At 39.1% G+C, this 21,758-nt stretch overlaps 1 protein-coding gene across 1 annotated transcript in view; it reads left to right on the plus strand.

Moving 5' to 3' along the window:
- The window catches only part of LOC149798884 (putative ATP-dependent DNA helicase HFM1), a 182,908-nt gene that overhangs the window by 74,518 nt on the left and 86,632 nt on the right, over positions 1-21,758 (plus strand). Inside the window, exons 21-22 of the mRNA XM_089958102.1 lie at positions 2,421-2,527; positions 2,733-2,780. Of these exons, the coding sequence (XP_089814228.1) occupies positions 2,421-2,527; positions 2,733-2,780 (155 nt within the window). The remainder of the gene's footprint in view (positions 1-2,420; positions 2,528-2,732; positions 2,781-21,758) is intronic.

Below are 21,758 nucleotides of genomic sequence, written 5' to 3' on the forward strand. Positions count from 1 at the left end.
GCCCTCTGTCAGAATATGTGCTCTGCATGTCCCCAAGCACCAGCTTGAAAGTAAAAAGGTTCTCATTGAGAAGGAAAAGAAATGATTGTATTGTAACGAAATGATTGCATATTGAGCCCAAAAAGTCAGTGGAGACAAAAGGAAAGCTAAAGAAATATTTGTCAAAGCTGCAAAAAGAGCTCGACTGGCATATCAACTGGTTGTGTCCATTGCAGAAAAAGTCAAGTGAAGGTATGGGATTATTTGTATATAATAGATGTACTTGGGTATTTATTTTACAGATTTGTTATGAAAATAGAGAAGGATAATTTATTTGCTGCAAAAATTGAGAAATTCTTGTGACTTAATTACAATGTGAACACTGATATGCACATGAAATAACTTCAACATCAATAGTATTGGAGAATAAATTCATGCGACTATAAATATTGTGAATTTTTTTAACCAAAGTTGAACATTTATGATAGATTTCTTAGTTTTTCAGATGATTATTTTGGTTTATTTTATGATGTCAAGTTGCACCAGGAGCATTTTTTTATGAGTGTAAAATGTGTTTTTGGCCAAAGGCCTTCGGCCCCCTTAACCCCCGGATCAGGACTATCCCTTGAGACTCCGTTGGGGGAAGACCCCCAAACGCCCTTTAAAAAGTTTTCAGCCTTTTTTATGGAAGACCAAAATCATGTCTGTATATTGCCCTTATTTGTATAAAGAAATTTAAAGACTTGTACACTGGGTATTAATATTTACCTTTTATTAAAAGCTGAAATAGATTATTTATAATCTGAACATCTTGTAGAGTATTATGGTAATCAAATGAAATTTATAGCCCAAAAATTATCATTACTTATTTCATGGCAGATGTTCACTTGACCTGGTTCTAAATAAGCTTTGTCTTATGTTTTTACCAAAAAAAATTCATTGATATTACCATGTGGCAAATACTATTGGTGCTGAAGAAATGTCAACAATTAGGCATGAAAATATTCCACCTTAAATCTCTCCAGCTCTGCAATTGCAAACAAATTACTACCATGGACCCCAATATCTGGTGCAGTTACATTACTACATTTATCAGTTATGGGGTAACTTGAGATAATTTGTGCACTAATGAAAATTATAAATTTTCTAGAATTTTGTCTTGAGAATTAACAGTTTTATTGTCACAGTTGTGTATCGTTTTGCCCACAACCAGTGTCTGGTAGGTAAACCAAGCTGCACTTTAACCTTGCTTGCCAATAAAGAATAGTTGCGTAATAATGTTTTAATTTTCTTTTAAAAATAAAGAATATTGGTTGCTTTCTGGTTCTGGGGGTGAGTATTGTGTGTGAAAAACTGTTCCTTGTTCAACATGTACTGAAGTTAGGGATAACTCTCACTACAAATGTGACCCAGTTCTAAGATTTATATTATTTTATAATGTAAATGTTATCTTTGATAACAGAATGTATCACTAAAATAAAATGATTCTATTGAGATTAAAGTGTCTCTCAAAATCTGAAAGATGATCAATATTTCCTTTAGAAAAATGCATGAGGTAATCTGAAAACAAACTCCAAATATTGCAGTCATTGTCCTGAATATTTAATGCAGTCAAACCATTTAAGAATTGTTGAATATCATTAGTTGTACTCCGATTAGAGGTATGATGACCTAACTAACTGTATGCATAATAAGGTTGCCAGTGGGAAATTCATGGCATGCATGTTGGAGGTGTTGATTACTTTATCAGTAAAAGTGTAATCCCAATTCCAAGGAAAATAAATGATAATAATCCACATAAATGTTAACAAGTTAATCCACTTTAGTGAGAATACGTATTGATGTGCATGGTTGCTGTCTCCCATTGTATGCTCCAGCAGTAAATATACAAAAAGCCAGTAATTACATATGGGCTTTGGTGACTGTTGGTTTTAGTTATCCAAGTGTGTCTCAAGATGAAAGGTGTTTTTCCTTGTCATTATCTTTAACAAGCTGACATTTCACTTTGTTTAGAGAACTGCTTTATCATGAGTTGTAAAGCATGTCAGCTGTTTTTATTGCTGCCTGTTGACAACACATTGTTATTCCAGATTATAATTAGGATAATCAAAACAGTTTCAAGGCAAACCTTGCAGACATATCACCTCAGTGCTGTTTGCTGGCCTTGTATCAGAGAGACATAAGCCTTCATTGTAAATGTAAGCCACCATTAGGTTGATAAAGACTTTAATTCATCAAAACTTAAATCTAGAATCTAGCAGTCAGATTGGCTGAAATTTTTAAAATCTCTTAAATCTAGGTTAACTTTGAGACTTGTGTTGATGAAATTGGAGCCTGGTCATTACATTTGCTCACTTTATCTTTTCTTGCATAAAAAGGAAGAAGAACATATAATTGATCCATGATTAGAAACTCCAATATATGTGTTCATTGTGTTCCAGATCCTGCTTCTATGCAAAAGTGAGGAAATTAGTGAATTGAAAATAAGAAATAGTGAGAAGAAGACCCTCAACATGCTGAATAAAGACAAGAATAAAGCCACAGTCAGGTTGTTTGATTTCTTTAAATTTAAGCTCCTCTAACACCATGAAGTTATTTAATTAAATTTGTTTGTTTATGTAGTGTTCATTTATATTTACTATAATTTTGAATAGGAACATATTAAGTTTAAATACAAGATTTGTTATTTTTATTAAGTCTTTTAAATTTTCTTTTTGATTAAAGCTTATTATTTAATTTGTTTTGATTTACAGATATCCACTGCAGGGAAGAGTCAAGACAACAGAAATGAAAATCAATTGGTATGTTTTCCTTGATAATATCCTGCCGTGTTTCAGTATTTGTATGTCAGTGTATAAATGATCCACAAAAAGTTTCTAGAATTAGTCATTGCTTCAACACCACGTGGATACTATTTTCATCCATGAATCATTATCAGACTTGAGGTACAGTTCATGAAGTCAGAAGCTCGAGCTATATGGAAAAGAAATAAAAAACAGAAAACATTAAGGAAACATGCACTTTCTCCCAGTGCTAAACAAAATTGCATAAAATATTGCAACTAGTTCAGATATGCTAGAAATCAATGTCACTATATAGTCTCTTTATTTGCAGAGTGTGTTTCATGTAATGTGGATTTTATAGTATTATAGTTTATGGGAGAAAATATGATATCACCAGACATAAGCAGACAACATCACATGGATGAAATCTGGACCAGAAAACTTGAGAGCCTTTTTAAATGTGAAACTTAATAATCACAGTGAATGTTACGAGATGGACACCAGGCAGTAAACAACTGCTATTAAGTGGAAACCATTTTTCCTTTTTTCAGTTACAATGAAATTGACCTTCAGTCTTTGATTCCAAAATTGATGATACTTCTTCCTTACACCAATTGCACACAATTACAATGTTTAGTCCAGGCTGGTTATGTTGAGCTAATGTTACTGTGCACAAACCATTTATCTTTCAATCACAGTGAACTTGACCTTTTGAAACATAAACCTTTTGACTTCTTCCTTAGCCAAAATGCAACTTATATACAATGTTTGTTAATGGTAGATGGTGGAGAACTCAAGTTATTATGTAGAAACAAAAAAATAGGGAACAGAAAGACAGACAAATGGATATTATAACATGATTCATACTGTCTTATGGTGGGCATATAAAAAATAAACAAAACTTTCAACTATATTATTCACAGAGACATGTGATGCAGAGATTCAAAAAAACACTCCCATTCTTTTCATACTATTTAGTGGCAGCCCTTTCTTATGTATTTTTTGCGCTGACACACTAAGTATCAAAAAGATGACTAATTTCTGCTTGCATGGTGGCTAATGAGTGACGGATGCACAAAAGCAGTAACTAAACAGATGACAAAACATAATCAGTTATTTTAACAGCAATGGTATGTCCCAAATCATCATAACATTTAGACAGTAATGTGAAGCAGCAGCAGAGGGGGCGAATCGGACATTTTGTCCAATCGTTATTTTGCTTAATTATTACTTTCTGCACTCAACGATCTAGTGTCGTCAGCGCCTGGTAAAAAAAAAACGACGTCGGTCCATCCTACACGATGGTGACGTCATTTGGTTTAATTAACACCTTCTGCGCGCTGATCCCCAGCGTCGTCAGCGTCCGGTAAGCACATCGACGACCGCGTCGATGTCATTGCCCCCTCTGCTGCTATGATCTTACAAACAGAGTGATCACTAACTCCTCCTCTTGCAGATCAATTAGGTTATTTGACTGATCGGTAAGTCTGAAATTAATTCTCGTTAAAAACCGATCATGGCATCGCATATAGACCGGATTAATCGGACTCTCAATGATCAAAAATCCCGGAGGGGCTGTTGGTGAAAACGAATAAAGGATATATCCCTGTTGAGCCTGATTTGATTGCTTGGTATCTACCTGGTAACTTCCTTCGATAGCATCACACACTAGATTAATCGCTATCACCGATGCAATATTTACGTTGTATGGAGCAATATGCCTACCACCATCTCCGTTATCGTGTCTGAGGATAGTTGATGGGGGGGTGTCCGCGGGTGGATTCTCAGGCCATCCTAGTATGGTTCTTATTGAACTGTTATAAATATCAACCATATACCCCGGTGTGCTTATTTCAATCGTCGACGATAACGTCGGTTCATGAACCGTAATAGCGATTTTTGATTCCTTTCCTGTGATCGATTTTATTCTGCGTTGAAATTCTTTATTGATTTGTTCTATTTGGTATGACCCAGTTGGTATTGTAACCTCCTCCCAGTCTGGGGTCCCATCGGGTTTATTTGTCCGTGCAAAAACCAGCGAGTTATTAGGTTGTTGTCCGTTAAATGCGTCCGCTCGGATATTAGGCCAACTGTGATATACTCGCAATTTTGCCAGCGCTATTTCCTTTACTGGAACCGGTGATGGGAAGTTCACACTGAATTCGGGTTTCGTTGATGTTATCGATATCATACTTGTTTGTACCGGAGTGGTGTTCTCCGCGATCCGCTGAAGTAATTGAGACCCTTCGGGGTTCAGCGACATTATTATTATTCGTTGTTTTTAGTGTCTAATTTTAACAACCAGGTGGTTTCGGCTTCCAGTTGAAAATCCTCGATTTTTGACATCGCGGAGCTATATAACTGGACCATCGTGGAGAATTCAACATCGGATACGAACAAATTATCAATCGATAACGAGATCAACCCGGATAATTTCGAGTATGCGTCGGATACTATTTGATGTTTTACTGTATACTCGTTGAGTTTTTTCTGAAAACACGATGATATCTTCCTAGTGATTGCGTTGGCAACTCCAGCAACTGTTGTCATTGCGGAGACAGCGATTGGAACAGCGATCGGGGTTATCGTGGTCACCGTGGATAAAATAACACCGGCGCCAGCTACTATACCCGACACCGAGTACACGACCGCGTCGATGGCGGTTATTTTACGACGGTATTTTTTTATTTTTGCACGGTATTGTTCGGAAAGCGTTTTCAAGTTCGCGGAAAATTCTTTTGCGGTATCGAATCGATATTGATGTGACGTCGGTGATACCTCTGATTCAATTTCCTTGGTGGTCATTTTTATTTTAAAAGAGCTAGTGTTTTTAATTACTTAGATTCGCTACAAATTCCACATACCATGTAATGTTTGCCCTGGTTAAATTTCCATCAACGGCATAAATTGTAAACGGTTCAGTTGCGTCCTTGTCTATAATTGTTGATATTGTATTGTTAAACCCGGATGAACTCGACGATAATATATTAAACTGCATCATTGAAACCAGTGTCAGTCGATAAATGCCCTTAACAGTTGCGGTGATATTTACTGTATTCTGTGTAAGAGTCCAATCGAATGATCCATGCCGAATTGTGTATACTGTGTTGATGATGTTCTCATGAGGGGTTTTTATTTTTTCGAGTTGCTCTGCCATTCTCGGTAGTCTGTCTTTAATCGCTTCAACATCAGTTATAACTATTCCTACTCCCCGCCAACTCGCGTCTATATTATTCTTGTTCGCTGCAACATTAGTTTTGATTGTTTCTATTTCCCGTGTATTCTCGGTCAAACTTTTTTTGTTCGCCGCAACATCAAGTTTGATTGTTTCTATTTCATATGTATGCACGTCTATACCTTTTTTGTTCGCTGCAACATCAGTTTTGATTAATCCTATTCCCCGCCAATACGCGTCTACATTTTTTTTGTTCGCTTCGACATCAGTTTTGATTGTTCCTATTTCCTGTGTATGCGCGTCCACACCCTTTTTGTTCGCTTCAATATCAGTTTTGATTGTTCCTATTTCCTGTGTATGCGCGCTCATATTATTTATGATCGTTGTAACATCAGTTTTGATTGTTTCTATTTTCCGTCCATGCGAGTCTACATTATTTATGATCGTTGCAACATTAGCGCCGATTATTCCTATTTCCCGTTCATGCACGTCTACACTCCTTTTGTTCGTTGCAACATCAGTTTTGATTGTTTCTATTCTCTGTCCATACGCAGTGATATCATTTATAGTTATTGTAATCTCATCCGGCTTGGTATTTTTTTTACCAAGGAATTTATCAAAGTTGTCATTGATCCTGTTAACATTTTTTCGTAACGTGTAAAATTGGCCCGACAGCGTCGTAAACTCCAAAATAGTATTTTTTATTGTTGCAAGATTTGGTTCGAATACTATCGGGTACCCAAAAAATCTATCGATAGTTGCTTTCACATGCCCTTCGAGTTCGATTATTGATCTATTCAACCTTATAACACCGTCTTGGATTAATTCTATCGTATTCTCTATCTCCACTATATGTCTACCCGGTTTGAGTAGTCCGTCGCCGGTATACAACGCGATGGTGTTCTCGGCGGCATCACGCTGTCGTAATAAAACGTCATTTAGCGACACATTACTAGATTTCAATTTACCCTGGCGGTCTTGAAATACAACTATTTCATCTGGGTCAACACTGGTTAAGTTCAACGTATCAGCGATTTCATCCTCAATTAGTTTTTTTATGTCGGCGGCGGCCGTTTCCGTGGATTCTTTCAGCGCCGAAACCGGTCGTCCCCAAATATCAATCATCGTTATTGTAAATGTTATTCTCTAAAATCCGTTGAGCTTCTACGACCCCACTAGTGTATTCGTTTACAACCACATGAGGTGGTTTCCGCGATGATGAAATCGCCGCGAGTACGTTCAATACCTCACGGCCACATATCGGTGGGTCACTCAATTGCTGTGTTGGCAGCGTGGAATAAAAAACCCGGGCTGAACACGCCCGGATATACCGCATGAACTCTTTCGGCGGGGCTAACCCGTATGAATCAAAATAGACGATCGCGCGCGGATCAATCGCGTACGCAACCCAATGAGTTCCCGCTCCGGAGGACCCATCGAGGTTAATTATGCCGGTTTCAATATTCCTTGGTGCCGCCGGCAATTGATCCCTCATAAAAACACCTCTGAAGTTTTTTATCGCTAGCGCGTTTGCGGCGTCTATTAAATCAAAATTAGACATTGGAGTCATAGACTCAGGAGTCATTGACTCAGGAGTCATAGACTCTTGCGTTAATAAACGGTTCCCGGTAGTCTTAGACCCTTTCCCGAGTACCATGAATACGGGGTTCCCGGTAGTCTTAGACCCTTTCCGGCCACGGGTCGTTTTTTTTTGTAGCCTTTCCCGGTTGCCTTCTTCAATGCCATCCCCGCCGCGGTACCAACGGCCCCCAACGCCGCCGCCTTAGCCACTGCTGGTGCGGCCGCGGCAATCAACGCTGGAATCGCAGCTAACAGCGGAAATATCCCACCGGTCTTTTCCATGTCTTTGATCGCTGCGGCCGAGAAATCTACCTGAACACCCTTTCTGTTCTTCATCGCATTATTGAAATGTTTTATTTGACGCGTCGTCAACGATATCTTATGATTACCACCTGCCATCTGTGACGGCTTCAGCGTTATTGTGGTTCCGCATTGTTTAGCCGACTTTGATCGTAATTTCTTGACTTGACCATCAGTCAACTCTACACTGACGACACTATACGACATTTTATTGTAAACGCGTTTTGTGCTTTCAATTACATGTTTTCCACTGGCGCATCAACGATTCTCATTCGTCCGCCAGCACCTTCTAGCAGCATTGATTTATCGCTGAGGATGACAGCAATAGCTCTATAATTAGCAATAACGCCGCGAGTTACATTAGCTCGGAAGTGTATATCAACGACGGACTGTCTTGTTAAATCAAGATGTTCCAGCGAAAAGTAATAGATCGGATATAGTTCTTTGAAATCATATTGTGATATTTGCAAACCAGTGTCGACGTTTTGATCACGACTCATATATGACAGCAACCGATGGTACACACGTGCGACATGGTTTTGACCGTAATTAAGTTGTATATCCTCGGATGGTTCCTGCTGGCCGTTTATTCTCAGCGAGACGTCAGTAACGCCTAATCGATCAAATATCATATGGCTGAATAATTGATTATCAACTCTCGTCATATCCTGCAACGCAACAAATATATGACGCGGAGCCGAAATGCCTTGTTGTGATGCCAGGTTCCATGTGAATATACCATTGATATTTGATTGCTTAGTATCTGTTGTTGTTGTTAGCCAACTTAGTAATGATTTTCCTCCCTGCTCCATGAAGGATAGCAATTGTGCCTCTGTGGTAATGGATGGAGTCATTACTGGCATCCACAATAATATTTTAGTTAAAACGACTTTACCAGGGTCATTATTTGGATTTGCAGGATCCGCTGGAATTCTCCAAATTGCATTTCTATCATCACCTTTTCGCACAAGCACCACGGTATGCTTTGCTCCGTAGATAACTTTTCGCACGTTCCTACAAAATCCAAATATATGATGCAGTGGAATCGCGCATGAGAAAGATCTACGCGCCCCTGTTAACATTGATATGCGTGTTGCAGCTCCGATGTTAAAATTAGGATCGCTGTTTATAATCATATTCTCAACATCAGCATCATTGTTATTAGCATTATTTCTTGGTCGTCTTACCACAAATTGCGAGTTTCCAGCAGTGTTTCTAGTATCCTTTGCAAACATCATAGATGGACCCGCTGATCTTGTATAATCGTCTGAATATCTTGCTAGCCCGATTATTGTTGTAGCAACATCAACATCGCGTTCTATAGACTCGATCTCTCGCCCGTCAATGAGATATTTTGCGCTCTCAAACAGCGCCATTACGCCGTTATTGACTAAGCCAACTTTGGTACCATCTGGATACGGTGCTGGTACAGCAGGAGTATCGGCCTCTGTTACAAGTTCTCCTTCGATTTCAATAAACGCTTCACACGGTAAAAAATATTTACTGGTATCATGGACTTGAAGTTCAATTCGCGATCGTATGTCGGGTTGTACTGCATGATAGGAATAAAATTGATAATTACGGACAGAATCATCCTTGTGCACTGGTGCGTCCATATCAAACGCCGGGTCAGCTGTTCGTTTAAACATTTTATTTAATAATACGCTGATGCATCTAAATCATCGTCGTGGTTTTAAACCACTTCCCGCTATTATGTTTGCGATGTCATCTTGATTATTGTTTACCAACGACGCTAGTTTTTCTTCCACGGCGTTATTTATCACTTTACTGACATTCGCAGGCATCACTGTCGTTGATGGCATCACCGGTGGTTTTTGCTTTTTTCTCCTCACCAACGACATTAGTTTGTCCCGCGCGGCTGAAAGCGCCTTTCCGGCAACGTCTCCAATAGCACTAATTCCCTTATCACGAATAACATCAATAGCCTTCATTCCTAATTGTTTGGCTAACGGCGCTACTTTTGGAGCCATTCTTGTAAATAACCCCGCAATGGTGCTACCGAGACCATCTCCATAGTACGCGCGGTAAACAGGCAATCGCGAGTTTACCACGTAGACGAGTACTGGTTTATTGTGGTTGTAGTGTATGATCATCTTTATTAAAAACACCAGTTTTCCAATTAATCATCCACGAGTTCGTCTATGAGCGTTCGATATGCATTAATGTCCATAATACCGCCTGCAAATAAACGCTTGCAAATATCAGCGGCCTCATTGATTATTTCCGGAGAGTTATTTCCGGCTCGTTTTCCTCCAATTAGTACCTCTAGCCGTGATATATCACTGAGAACACTACCAGGACAGGTAACGCCGTAGGATTCTTTACCAACAGAGTATCCTTTTCCTTTTTTTGGTGTTATACTCTTAACTTCCTTGTGGAATGCGTCGTAATCGGATTTACTACGATGTGGTAATGCATCTTTATGTTTACTCGCTAAATACACTATTCTTGCCCAGTCTTTTAACGACTTTATATTTTTCTCGTAACCGCTATTGATATGCTTCTTATCTCGTATGCTCTTAGCAAAATTGTTGGCAGCAAAATTAATTAATTCTTCCCTGTTGCTGAAGCCTCTAATTTGATCTATTGTGCTCTTCTTGAGTACAATACGGGGTATATTCCCCTCTTTTTCTTCCGGTATTTCTTCTTCCGGTATTTCTTCTCCCGGTATTTCTTCTTCTGGTTCTTTCGCAGTAGCACCTAGTTCTTCCTCGTCGGCCATTGTAACATAAGGTTCTTGTGGTTCGGTTATAGCGAGTGGTGGTGGCCTCCGTGTTGTAGCAGCCGCTATTTTCGCAGGGAGTGTTTCTAAAGACCTTTTTGTTTGTTTTGTCTCTGCCGCTATCTTTTCAAGCGCATCGAGGACGGGCACAGTTGCCGCCGTAACATCTTTGGTCGCTTTAGTTACCGGGGCAAAGAGTTGTTCGCTTCCAACAGTAAAATCGGTTTGTAGTTGCTGCCGCGTTTGAAGTTGTTCTCGGACCCTGTCCCGTAACGGTATGAACTTTTTAAGCGCCGCTAGCCGCTCTCTGGCTAGCCGAGTAGTGAGTGATTCACCTACCATTATTGCAATTGCGAAGCAATTTCTAATTTCTCGCCGGAGTTTTCGTCTATAATCCTTCTAATGTTTTTGATCTTACTAGAAATCTCCCGGCGTCGTTCATAAACACGTCCGAGTTTTTTTCGTATTATTTCAACGGCAGTGAATAGTCCAATGAATGCATTTGCGTCATTGTGGTACAAGTTTTCATTGATCGTATGTTGTAATCGTTTTATGAAAAAATACTCGCGGGCCAGGGTAAAACGCCCCCGTTTCGACTGTTCGTTAATAATCTCATAATCGGATAATATTTTTTCACTGTCGAGACCATCAGATAATTCAATTTCTTGATTTTTTAATTTTGAAATCTCGGCTAATATATTATTGATGTCTTCGATATTCATTATTCTTATAAAACATCTTGTTTTTAAATAAAAAGAAAAATGAAACCCCGTGTATCAATCCCGAAGGTGTTTAATAATTCGTTAGACGTGACCTCGTCAGCGCCATAGGCGCCGGTGACTTCATCACTCGCTGATTTCTGTTATATATGAAAATCGAATTCTATGCCCGGTCTTTTTTGAGATCGCTGAATTCTGTATTCCTTCTGCAACAAATCGTATTGAGGCGATATAAATGTCAAAATATTTTCCTGCCTCATTCATCGACTGAAATATTTTTTCCTCGTGAGTTGTTGTATCAAATGACTTTACGGGTTTTGCTTTCTTTGGGTATTTACCGGTTTGGCCTTTTTTGGTATTCTGACTTTGCGAGATAGCTTGCAAGTTTGTAAGAGAATTATCAGTCTTATTATTATTAATATGATCAATCACAAGCCCATTTTCGATTAATCCGTTGAATGCTTCAAATACAATCCTGTGAACATAATACTTCTTTTTTCCGGCACCAAACATCAAATACCCCTGATTACTTACGGTACCAACCGGCTTCTTCAGTTTGCGGTTTCTAACAATGCCGTCGCGAGATGCCTCGTAACTGACGAGCACAGGATGCGGCTGAAATTCTTGGTCCATTTGTATAATAATACTATTTGTCTAATTTATTATTTGGTTTAATTATGAATCTTTCAACGTAGTCTTGGGGGGTTTTGATGACGAAGTCTGCGGTGGGGTCAATGACGGCGTTTTTAATTCGCTTGTCATAATAGCGTTTTAATTCCCTGTATCGCTTTCCGCCACAATTAATACACAACTGCGATTTTCCTCTTACACCGACGTGACAAACCAAGCACGGGAGGGGGCCAAGAGAACCATTACGAACGCTTTGTAAATGATACCCGCAGAATTCACCTCTACATGATTTATTGCACGGGGTTGTCGACCCAATCATCAACCATTTGCAGTGATTCATTATACTATATTCTTTCATTTAAATACTTGTTTTAATTATATGGATGAGTTTGAGAGATTAGCAGTAATTAAGCCCTGGAAAAATATTAAGTTCAATCTCGATAGAGTCCTCAAGGACACACCAAAAGCGTTAATAAACGATAAAACCCTGTTGAGTAAAATACGCGATTGTATCAATGAATTCAAGCGTGATGGCGCATCTCACAGTTGGTCAACATTTCGAATTGATGGTGTTGTTGATGCTACCATGAACGACAACCGCGCAGCAATGATAATATCACAACTTGACGGTAAAAGATATTTCTTCAGAGTAAAATTTATTGTCCGGGTGGAATCAGGCGATTGGATCATACGTGATAAATTTGAACCAGTTCTCAGCGACATGAAAACAGTCACTGTCAGCCGCGACTCCAAGCCGGGGCTGTTAACCGGAGTTGACAGACCATACTATGAACGAGCGTATCCTGAAACAGCAGTTGTTTATGGAATATACCCGTTAAATAAGAAACCTGATATCGGAAAACTGAAACCGATGAAACAGTCAACTGGGATAAATTGTGTAGCAGAACGAATAATAGAGCATTTTACAAATGCGTGTCGAGGAAACAAATTGACTGATTTACGACGTAGCAAAATCAACCAGTGGGAACTAACCGTAAAAGAGCGTGGAGCAACCATCAGCGACATAGCGAGATTAGAAACATCGCTGAGATTTCCAATAACCGTTACAACGATAACCGGTGAAGTATTATACGAATCGAAGTATAAATCGAAGGGAGCCCCAATCAAAATTATTGATCATAACGAACACGCATGGACGCCCGCGATCACAATATTTCCACGGGATAGAACAGTAAAGTATATACCCGAAGAATTTTTAGGAGAAGAATTCTCCCGGGATGGTTTTCTCGCGGAGAGGAAACTATTTGATGCTATTGCTTGTTTGTGTAAAAACGACCCTGTATCAGTGTGGTTACTTCGCAGCGCTGAAAACGATGCGGATACCTTTGATCAGTTTGTAAGACCAAACGGCGAATTATACCGCACTGAAGCGTTTCACAACAAGATGAAAAAAACTGCCATAGAATTTGAGGAGCATGATGAACAACTGCTAACAAATTGTTTTACGATTCCATCGGTTGTAGCTCATGTTGCAGCAAGGAAAAATGCGTGGAGACCAACGCGCAAGGAATTTTTACCAGATGTACAATCCAGTTGTTTGGAATACTATCACGGTGGACTATGGAACACTGAATACAACCGCGACGCTATAATTTCCGTTGATATGGTTGCCTGTTATCCAGCGAGTTTTCTCGGGTATGGATCCGCCGCTGAGTATTTCAAACGATTTGGACACCCCAGACATGAAATGACTCGTGTTGCTATTAATGGACCACTGCCTGATTTTGATTTAACCGGATTCGCTCGCATAGTATCATTTGAATTCGCGGCAGGACTCCATCGCTGTTGCTATATTTGGATCGGTAGACACATAGCTGAAAAGAAGTGGCTGCCAATAGCGCTGCTACGGTATATGATTGATTGTAGCATGCTAGTTTCGTTGATTGTCAGTGACGCGATTATATCATACCGGGCACAGACTGAAGTCTGGTTACCAGAACCAGAGCGTCTAGATAGCATAATTGATGAATCCAGAAAACACATTGATGCCGACGAGGAATATATCATCGAATGGTCCAGGAGGATATTCAACCAACGAAACCACGAGGCAAAAGATCTCGGTAGAAGAATAATTGGTAAGTTTACACAAGGTGGAAAAAACTGCGATTACAAACGATATTGCTCACGGCTGATTATAGATGACGCAGAATATGATTTCGTAATCAAGGACGCAGTGGCGAAAAATAGATACGTGAACTGCAAAACAGCTTTCTTGTCCAATGGAACAAGGTTGGGTACAGTTGTTACCTACAGCGATGGAGACAGCCCGGCATACCCGCATTTGAGGGCGTCTATGCTGGGTTATGCCGCTATTAATTTATTCTCGATGATAAATAGATTTCCTGACACCGCGGTTAGAGTAGCCGTTGATTCATTTTATATTGACGTAGCGTATAAGGGAAACGTAGCCGAGTTTACTAGTCCGGACGAGAGTTGGGGTACATGGAGAATTAAAAATGAAATACGACGCGATTATTCCCCGTCAGCAGATGTCACCGTTGAGAACGACTACTTACGCGGTGATAAATTATCAGAATGGTCTAATGCACCATCGTGTTCTGATCCAATTTGTAGACACAAGACGGTTTATTTAAGCGGCTGTGGCGGGTCAGGAAAGACGACTCGGGCAATTGAATTATTTCGAACGCGGGCAAGTATAATCGTGCTTACACCGACCCATAGACTAGCGCGAGAAATAAAACAACGAAATGTTGACGCCGTTACTTATCACAGCTTTTTTCGATACAGCGGCGGCGAGTGGACTCCTGATCGAATGGGTGAAAAATTTATTCCCGACATTATCATCTGGGATGAGATATGTACTGTTTCGTTAGATACTTTACAAATGTTTCTTGAGTGGTTGCTGCGCGCGAATACAGCGGTAATCATGTGTGGGGACCATGGCCAACCACCACCATTTGTCGGCGAGGGTCCACATGATTGGTTGAGCGGGTTCGTGGACTATTATGAAGAAACCGATACTGATTACCGAGCACTTGATGAACAACTGCGCGAGGTTAAAAAACTAATCAGGTTACAGCCGGATAGAGTTCAGTGTGAAATAATCCGCGAGGTGATTCCGGAAACGCCGCTGAATGAATTCTGGGAAACATGGAGACCAAACGATTTGATTGTAGCGAGTAGAAAGATAGTCAGAGACACACTTCAGCGGAAGTTGTTTACGGTGCATAAGGAAAAGTTTCCAACGCGCCCAGTGCCGTTATGCTATAGACCCGCGGACACACGGCGGCAGAACATTGAAGTTGAAATCCCGGGCCTGACAGCGTCAGGGACAAAAAAACAAAGTCTCGTGCTGAATGATATCGTGCTCGTTGATATCAGCGTCGTCGAGGACGCGCTACGTGCTGATAAATCCCCGTGGACGCTAGGATACGCAACAACAATACATTCCTCGCAGGGACTAACCATCACGGACACAATTGTTTGGATAGTTGATAATCGCATCGAATGGTCGAATCTAGTCTATCTTGCAGTGTCCAGAGTACGAAGGATAAATCAGCTTCGAAGAATTGTTATTGACGGAGCCGGTGACGAAGCCGGCGACAAAGTCACCATCGATGCAAGCGTCATTGATAGAAAACTCTCGGGTTACCGCCAACAGGATAAAAAAAAACAGCGGCGTTTTGATATTGATGCCGAATTAATAATCTCGCTACGACAACAACAGAATAATCACTGCGCGAGTTGCAATTGTATAATGAGTTGGCGTTATTCGGATAAAGACACTCGCCAATTTACCGTGGATAGGATCGATAACAGTCTCGGTCATGTCAAAAACAATGTGAGGTTGACCTGTCTTGAGTGCAATAGACGCAACGGCGCTAGTTAAGACCACGTGGGGGTAATTGAGTATCGTTAGGTATCACTTGTAGTTGCTCGCGTGTAAATCCGCGCTGAGGAGCAGTTGAATCCAGCCTATAGATCGGTGGTCTACCAGTTGATCGTGTTATCGTTGATATGTTATGTGTGGTAACACTCCAAATAGGATCAGTAGCTCTTTTTTTACCGCCTTCAAGCTCTCCTGGTTCATATAGATATCTAACAGTGACATCGCCAAGAATCGGCTTGGAAACGCTATTTATTTTTGATTTTCCGGGTATATACTCGTATTTAATCGCGTCGCTGGGCTTCATGTTGATTGCTCGGGTAATCTCGTTATTTAACGCTGCAATTACACCTGGCAACCTTTTAACCCATTCACGAGATCGTTTTTCTTGGATGAATTCCTTCGCGTATTGATATCCAAATAACCGTTCAGCGAGAGTCCGATTGAATCGTTCAACAATTGCCTGATCACGATGTAGCGCAGTATGACCTCGTCGTATCGCGACGCTATGATGTTTCAGCGTTGATAAAACAGCACCGCGAAATTCACTACCGGGATCAACTTGTAATAGATTTGGCCAGCGCAGAGGGCCTCTTCGATAAATTCTTTCAAACGCAGCGGCTACTTCAGTTGCTGACTTTGTTTTTAACGGCTCCGCTTGTTTGTATCGACTCGCAACATCAACTACGGTTAGCGCGTATTTGTAACCGTTGTCATGCGGCAGAAATAGTATATCAGCCTGATGAACTTCATTAGGCACGCCGACATCAAAGCGAGAGAAGTTAATTTGTTTAGGCGGTGGTAGATAGATTTGCCATATAGCCTGTTTGGATAACCAATTAGCCGCAGTGGTCTTTGTTACCTTTGCAGCGCTTGCAAGCTTACAAATTGCGGCCTTCCCCTTCCAGTATCCTCTCGGAGAATAATAGATGGATTCCATGTTGTTATTATAAACGCTATCGTTTTCAATTACCAGCGCCAGAAGCTCCGCTTCCAATCATTAATTTACCTTTCATAGCCGATTTTACCAACCATGAGGCCAATTTTTCTTTGACGGATTTATCAGGAATAGCATTTAGCGCGTGAATTAATTTTACATCCGCGATATGACGCTGTTGCAGATCGCTACTTTTGTAAGCAACATCATGAGCATGACACGCCTTATCGATAGCGTTTATTGGATACTCACCGGGTTTGGGCTGATTTTGATCATCGAGTCTAATATCTAATCGTGTTCCGGGGCCACAGTAGTTATATCCTGGGAGGTGTTTTTCTCCTGGATACTTTGCCCACGGGGTTCCGGGGAGTTTTGCCAATTTGACTGCAATATCACCTCCTCGCTTTTTTTTAAAACATCCCCGGGTTTAATAGAAATAAATCTAAATTTCTTTGTACCGCATTGTACGCACTTACCAGTAAGCGCCGATCTGTTATTTCTTGTTGTAACGGTTGTCATATCATTTGTGCCAGTACGCACTCTGCACTTCACACAATATAGATCCATAATTTATGTATAGAGATATGAATATAATTGATTTTTCGGCGACTAAAACAAGAGAACCAGTTAAGCATGTTGCAGCGTTACCAAACTCGATCCGGATGATTATCATCGGACCATCTGGATCCGGCAAGACGCAATTGTTACTCAATTTAATAATGAGATGGATGAAGTGGGATAAGTTGTATTTGGTTGCTCCTAGCGTAGATGATCAACGATGCTACGAGGTGTTGAAAGATTTCAACGAGAATGCATCAGCGATCGCTAAAAAAAATGTTATTGAGTTTATTACGGATATCAATGATGCACCGGGTATTGATGATATTGATGGCGACGTTAACAATCTAGTCGTGTACGATGATGTTATGTTAGACAATCAAAAAAACCCAGCTAGAATATTTTCCAGAGGCAGGCATAAAAACACTGACGTGATATATGTCACTCAACGATACACTCAGATTCCAAAAGTAATTAGAGACAACTGTAATATTCTTGCTGTGTTCAACGGCGTTGATACACACACGCTACGAAATATTTGGCAGACATGGTGTGGCGGTGACATGGACTTTAATACTTTTCGAAACTTTTTTAGTCATGCTCAGTCGACCCCACATGGATTTGTAACGATAAATTTACATGATCCTCGGACACGATATCGTATCGGACTTGACCAAATATTCGGTTAGTTGTAAATAATTTTCATTGTAAATAACCACTTAGCAGCAGAGGGGGCGATGACATCGACGCGGTCGTCGATGTGCTTACCGGACGCTGACGACGCTGGGGATCAACGCGCAGAAGGTGTTAATTAAACCAAATGACGACGCGACGATCCCCCAACGACGTCGTCGTTTTTTTTTTACCAGGCGCTGACGACACTAGATCGTTGAGTGCAGAAAGTAATAATTAAGCAAAATAACGATTGGACAAAATGTCCGATTCGCCCCCTCTGCTGCTGAAGCCAGTTGATAAAGGTTTTTGAGAATACATTGTGTCACGTCTACTCCTTTGTATCAGATATTTAATTATCATTAGACAGAAAATTGATGTTTTCTTACCATCAGAAATTGTCAAAATGAATATTACAATTTAAAAATTGAGCAGTTTGCTGAAAATATAAAATTATCTTCAAGAAAGCCAAATCAAATTTGATGAATGTGTGCATAAATTGGAAAAATTAAAATATCTGAGTTATTAGTGGCAGGAATAAAGTTCATTTTACTTAAAAATAGCCTTTCGTGGCTAAGTTTGATCATGGATACTGGCATTAAGTTTGAAATTAGCTTTACTTACCTTTTAAATGATATTAATATGATTTAATTGCATACAGAATTAGAAATACGTAAACTATAGCAATTGGTTAATATTTAATAGTCAGAAGATATAACTTATTTGCTCATGTTTAGACCCAAGATACTGGACTTAAGGTGAAGGTAGGGATAGCAATTTTGGATTCTGTGCTGAAATTCATCATTAATTTGTTCAATGTGATAACAGCCCATGGGAATTCCAACAGCTTGCCAATCGTGAGATTCATCTTGTTTATTCTTATTTGCAAAGACCAGTGAATTATTTGCTTGTAATCCACAAACTGATCTTGATCTGATATTTGGCCAGCTGTAATATACTCGTAATTGTGCTATTTCTTTCACTGGAATTGCAGTTGGAAAGTTAATGTTAAATTCAGGATTAGTTGAGCTTGCTGATATCATTGTAGTTTTTTTATAGAGTTGTATTAACGACAATCTGCTGTAATAACTCATTCTGGGCTGACATTATTATTATTATTATTATCTAAATCAGACATTGATTCTGTCACAGTCGTGACATCTTTGTAAATTCCAATCATCTTTGTAAATTCAAAATCTGATATTATTCCTATGCCAAGACTTGATGATAACAATGAAGATAACTTACAATATGCTAATCGATGTGTGTTATTTTATTATATACTCATGCAATTTTGTATTTGTAGAAGTGCATATTTTTTTGGCAATAATATTAAGAAAACCGGCAATTGTTGTTGCAGCTGAAACACAAATTGTTATAATTGCTGGCGATGTCATTGTTATTGTTGATAGCAATACACCTGTTCCAGCGATAGCAGCAGAAGCAGAATAAACAATTATGTCAACAATAACTTAATGTCTGCAACATTTTCTTACTTTTACTGTATACCTGTCAATGATATTTTTCAGTTTGGTTCGCCATTCACGTGCCTGATTGTATCTAAAACGTTGAACATTAATTGGAATGCTCATTATATTTTAATTAGGTGGGAATTTAGTGACTAATTCACGACACTAACAGTAAATCAGGCAGTTTTTTTTCTTCGGGTTCCACTACAAATGTGTCCTTGTCATTTTGCTCCAACATCACTAACATATATCCAGGAGATCCACCTGATGGAGTCAGGAGTGGATAATGCTGTGAAATTGTGGTAGATATAGTAAATGCTGTAACACCAAGTATTGAGATTTAAATGTGGTTATTGCATCATTAAATGAAGCTAACGAGTTCATTAGAGGAAGGATGAATTTCTTCGTTACAGCATCATTGTCTGATTCTGGCTCTCCAAGATTAGTAATTTTATTATTAGACATATTGAGAGAACCAGTCATTGTACCACCAGATTTTTGTACTTGACCACGAATATTATCTGATATCGTTTACATCATAGCACCAGGTTTAATTTTTCCATTACTATTGAACACAGCTATGCTTTTTTCAGTTACTCCATTAATTTTAATGATAATATATTTAAATGAAAGATTGCTTGTTTTTAATTTTCCTTGCTTATCTGGAAATACAACCACTTCATTGGATCTACATTTGCAAGATTTAATAATTCAGACATTTCATCACTAATCTGTTTACTCATATTTTCATGGGTTATTCTGTTGGATTTTTGTTTTTGTTTAGAAGAAGATCTGCTGTAAATATCAACCGTTATATTTTAAGATCTGTTTAAAACGATGGACCATCTATTTGTATACTTGTCCATGACTTCAGGAGGTGGTATTGTTGATGATGACACAGTGTTGAGTACAGCAATTACTTCACGGCCACATATTGGTGGATCTGTTATTGTTTGTGTTTGTAATGTTGAATACCAGACTGGAGTTTTTATTGTGTTAACACGATTTAAAAATTCTTTTTGTGGAGCCAATCCGTACGAATCAAATTAATTCCACATGGATCTATTGTGTATGCAACCCAGTAAGTACCAGGACCGGAACTTTTATCAAGATTAATAATACCTGTTTCAGCACTGTTTGGTTGTTGTGGTAAATGATCATGCATAAAAACACCTATAAAATTTCTTATATTTAATTTTGTAGCAGCATTAAGTAAATCAAAATTTGATGTAGGAAGAATTAGCAAAGTGTTCCTGGAGGTCTCAGACCTTTTCCATACCAATGAGTGTTCCTGGAGGTCTCAGACCTTTTCCATACCAATGAGGGGTTCTTTACAATCTTCCTTTTTTTCAGAAGTCTTTATTCCTTTTCCTGTTGATTTCTTTAATGCCATTTCAGCAGCAGTTCCAACAGCACCAAGTGCTGCTGCTTTTGCAACAGATGGAGCCACAGTGGCTATTAATGCTGGTCTAGCTTCAAGAAGTGGAAATATACCACCAGTCTTGATTGAATCTTTAACGGTGCTCACAGAAAGATTGAGTTTAACGCCTGTTTTTGAGTGTTTGGCATCACTGAAATGCCTGAGATGACGTTCTGACAATTATAGTTTATTTTGACCACCTGTGATCTGATTTTTTTTAGTGATATTTTTATTCCACAGTTCTTTGCTTATTTCGATTGAGGCTTTTTAATAAGACCAGAAGTCAGACTGACACTAACATGATGATATTTCATTATAAATATCATGATCAATTTAATTACATGTTTTCTACTGGGGCATCAATAACTCTCATTTGTCCACCAAAACCTTCAAGTAACATTGTTTTGTGTGAGAGTATAACTGTGATTGCTCTGTAATTAGCTATAGCTGTTCCTGTCACACAAGCTCAAAAATGTATATTAATGGCAGATTGTCTGATTAAATCCAGGTGTTCTAGCGAAAAGTAATAACTCGGATACAATGTTGTAAAATTTAGCTGTGATATTTGTCGACCGGAATCAACATTTTGATCATGTCACATGAATGTCATCAAACAATGATGTACCCATGCAACATGATTATTCTCAAAATCTAATAACACTTCTAAAGATGATTCTTGATGTCTGTTTATCCTTAATGAAACTTAAGTAATACCAAGTTTGTCAAATATCATTATACTGTATGTTTGTGAATTTACATTGGAAAGCAATAAATATATGTCTTGGTGTAGAAACACCTTGCTGTGATGCTGTATGACATGTGAATAAACCATTAGTGGTACTTTGAACACTGTCTGTTGTCATTGTCAACCATGATAATGTTGATTTACCGCCCGAGTCCATAAATGAAAGTAACCATTGTTCT

Source organism: Sinohyriopsis cumingii, chromosome 5 (assembly GCF_028554795.1).
Source record: "Sinohyriopsis cumingii isolate HCF-2022 chromosome 5, ASM2855479v2, whole genome shotgun sequence".
In the NCBI taxonomy this organism is placed as follows: Eukaryota; Metazoa; Mollusca; class Bivalvia; order Unionida; family Unionidae; genus Sinohyriopsis; species Sinohyriopsis cumingii.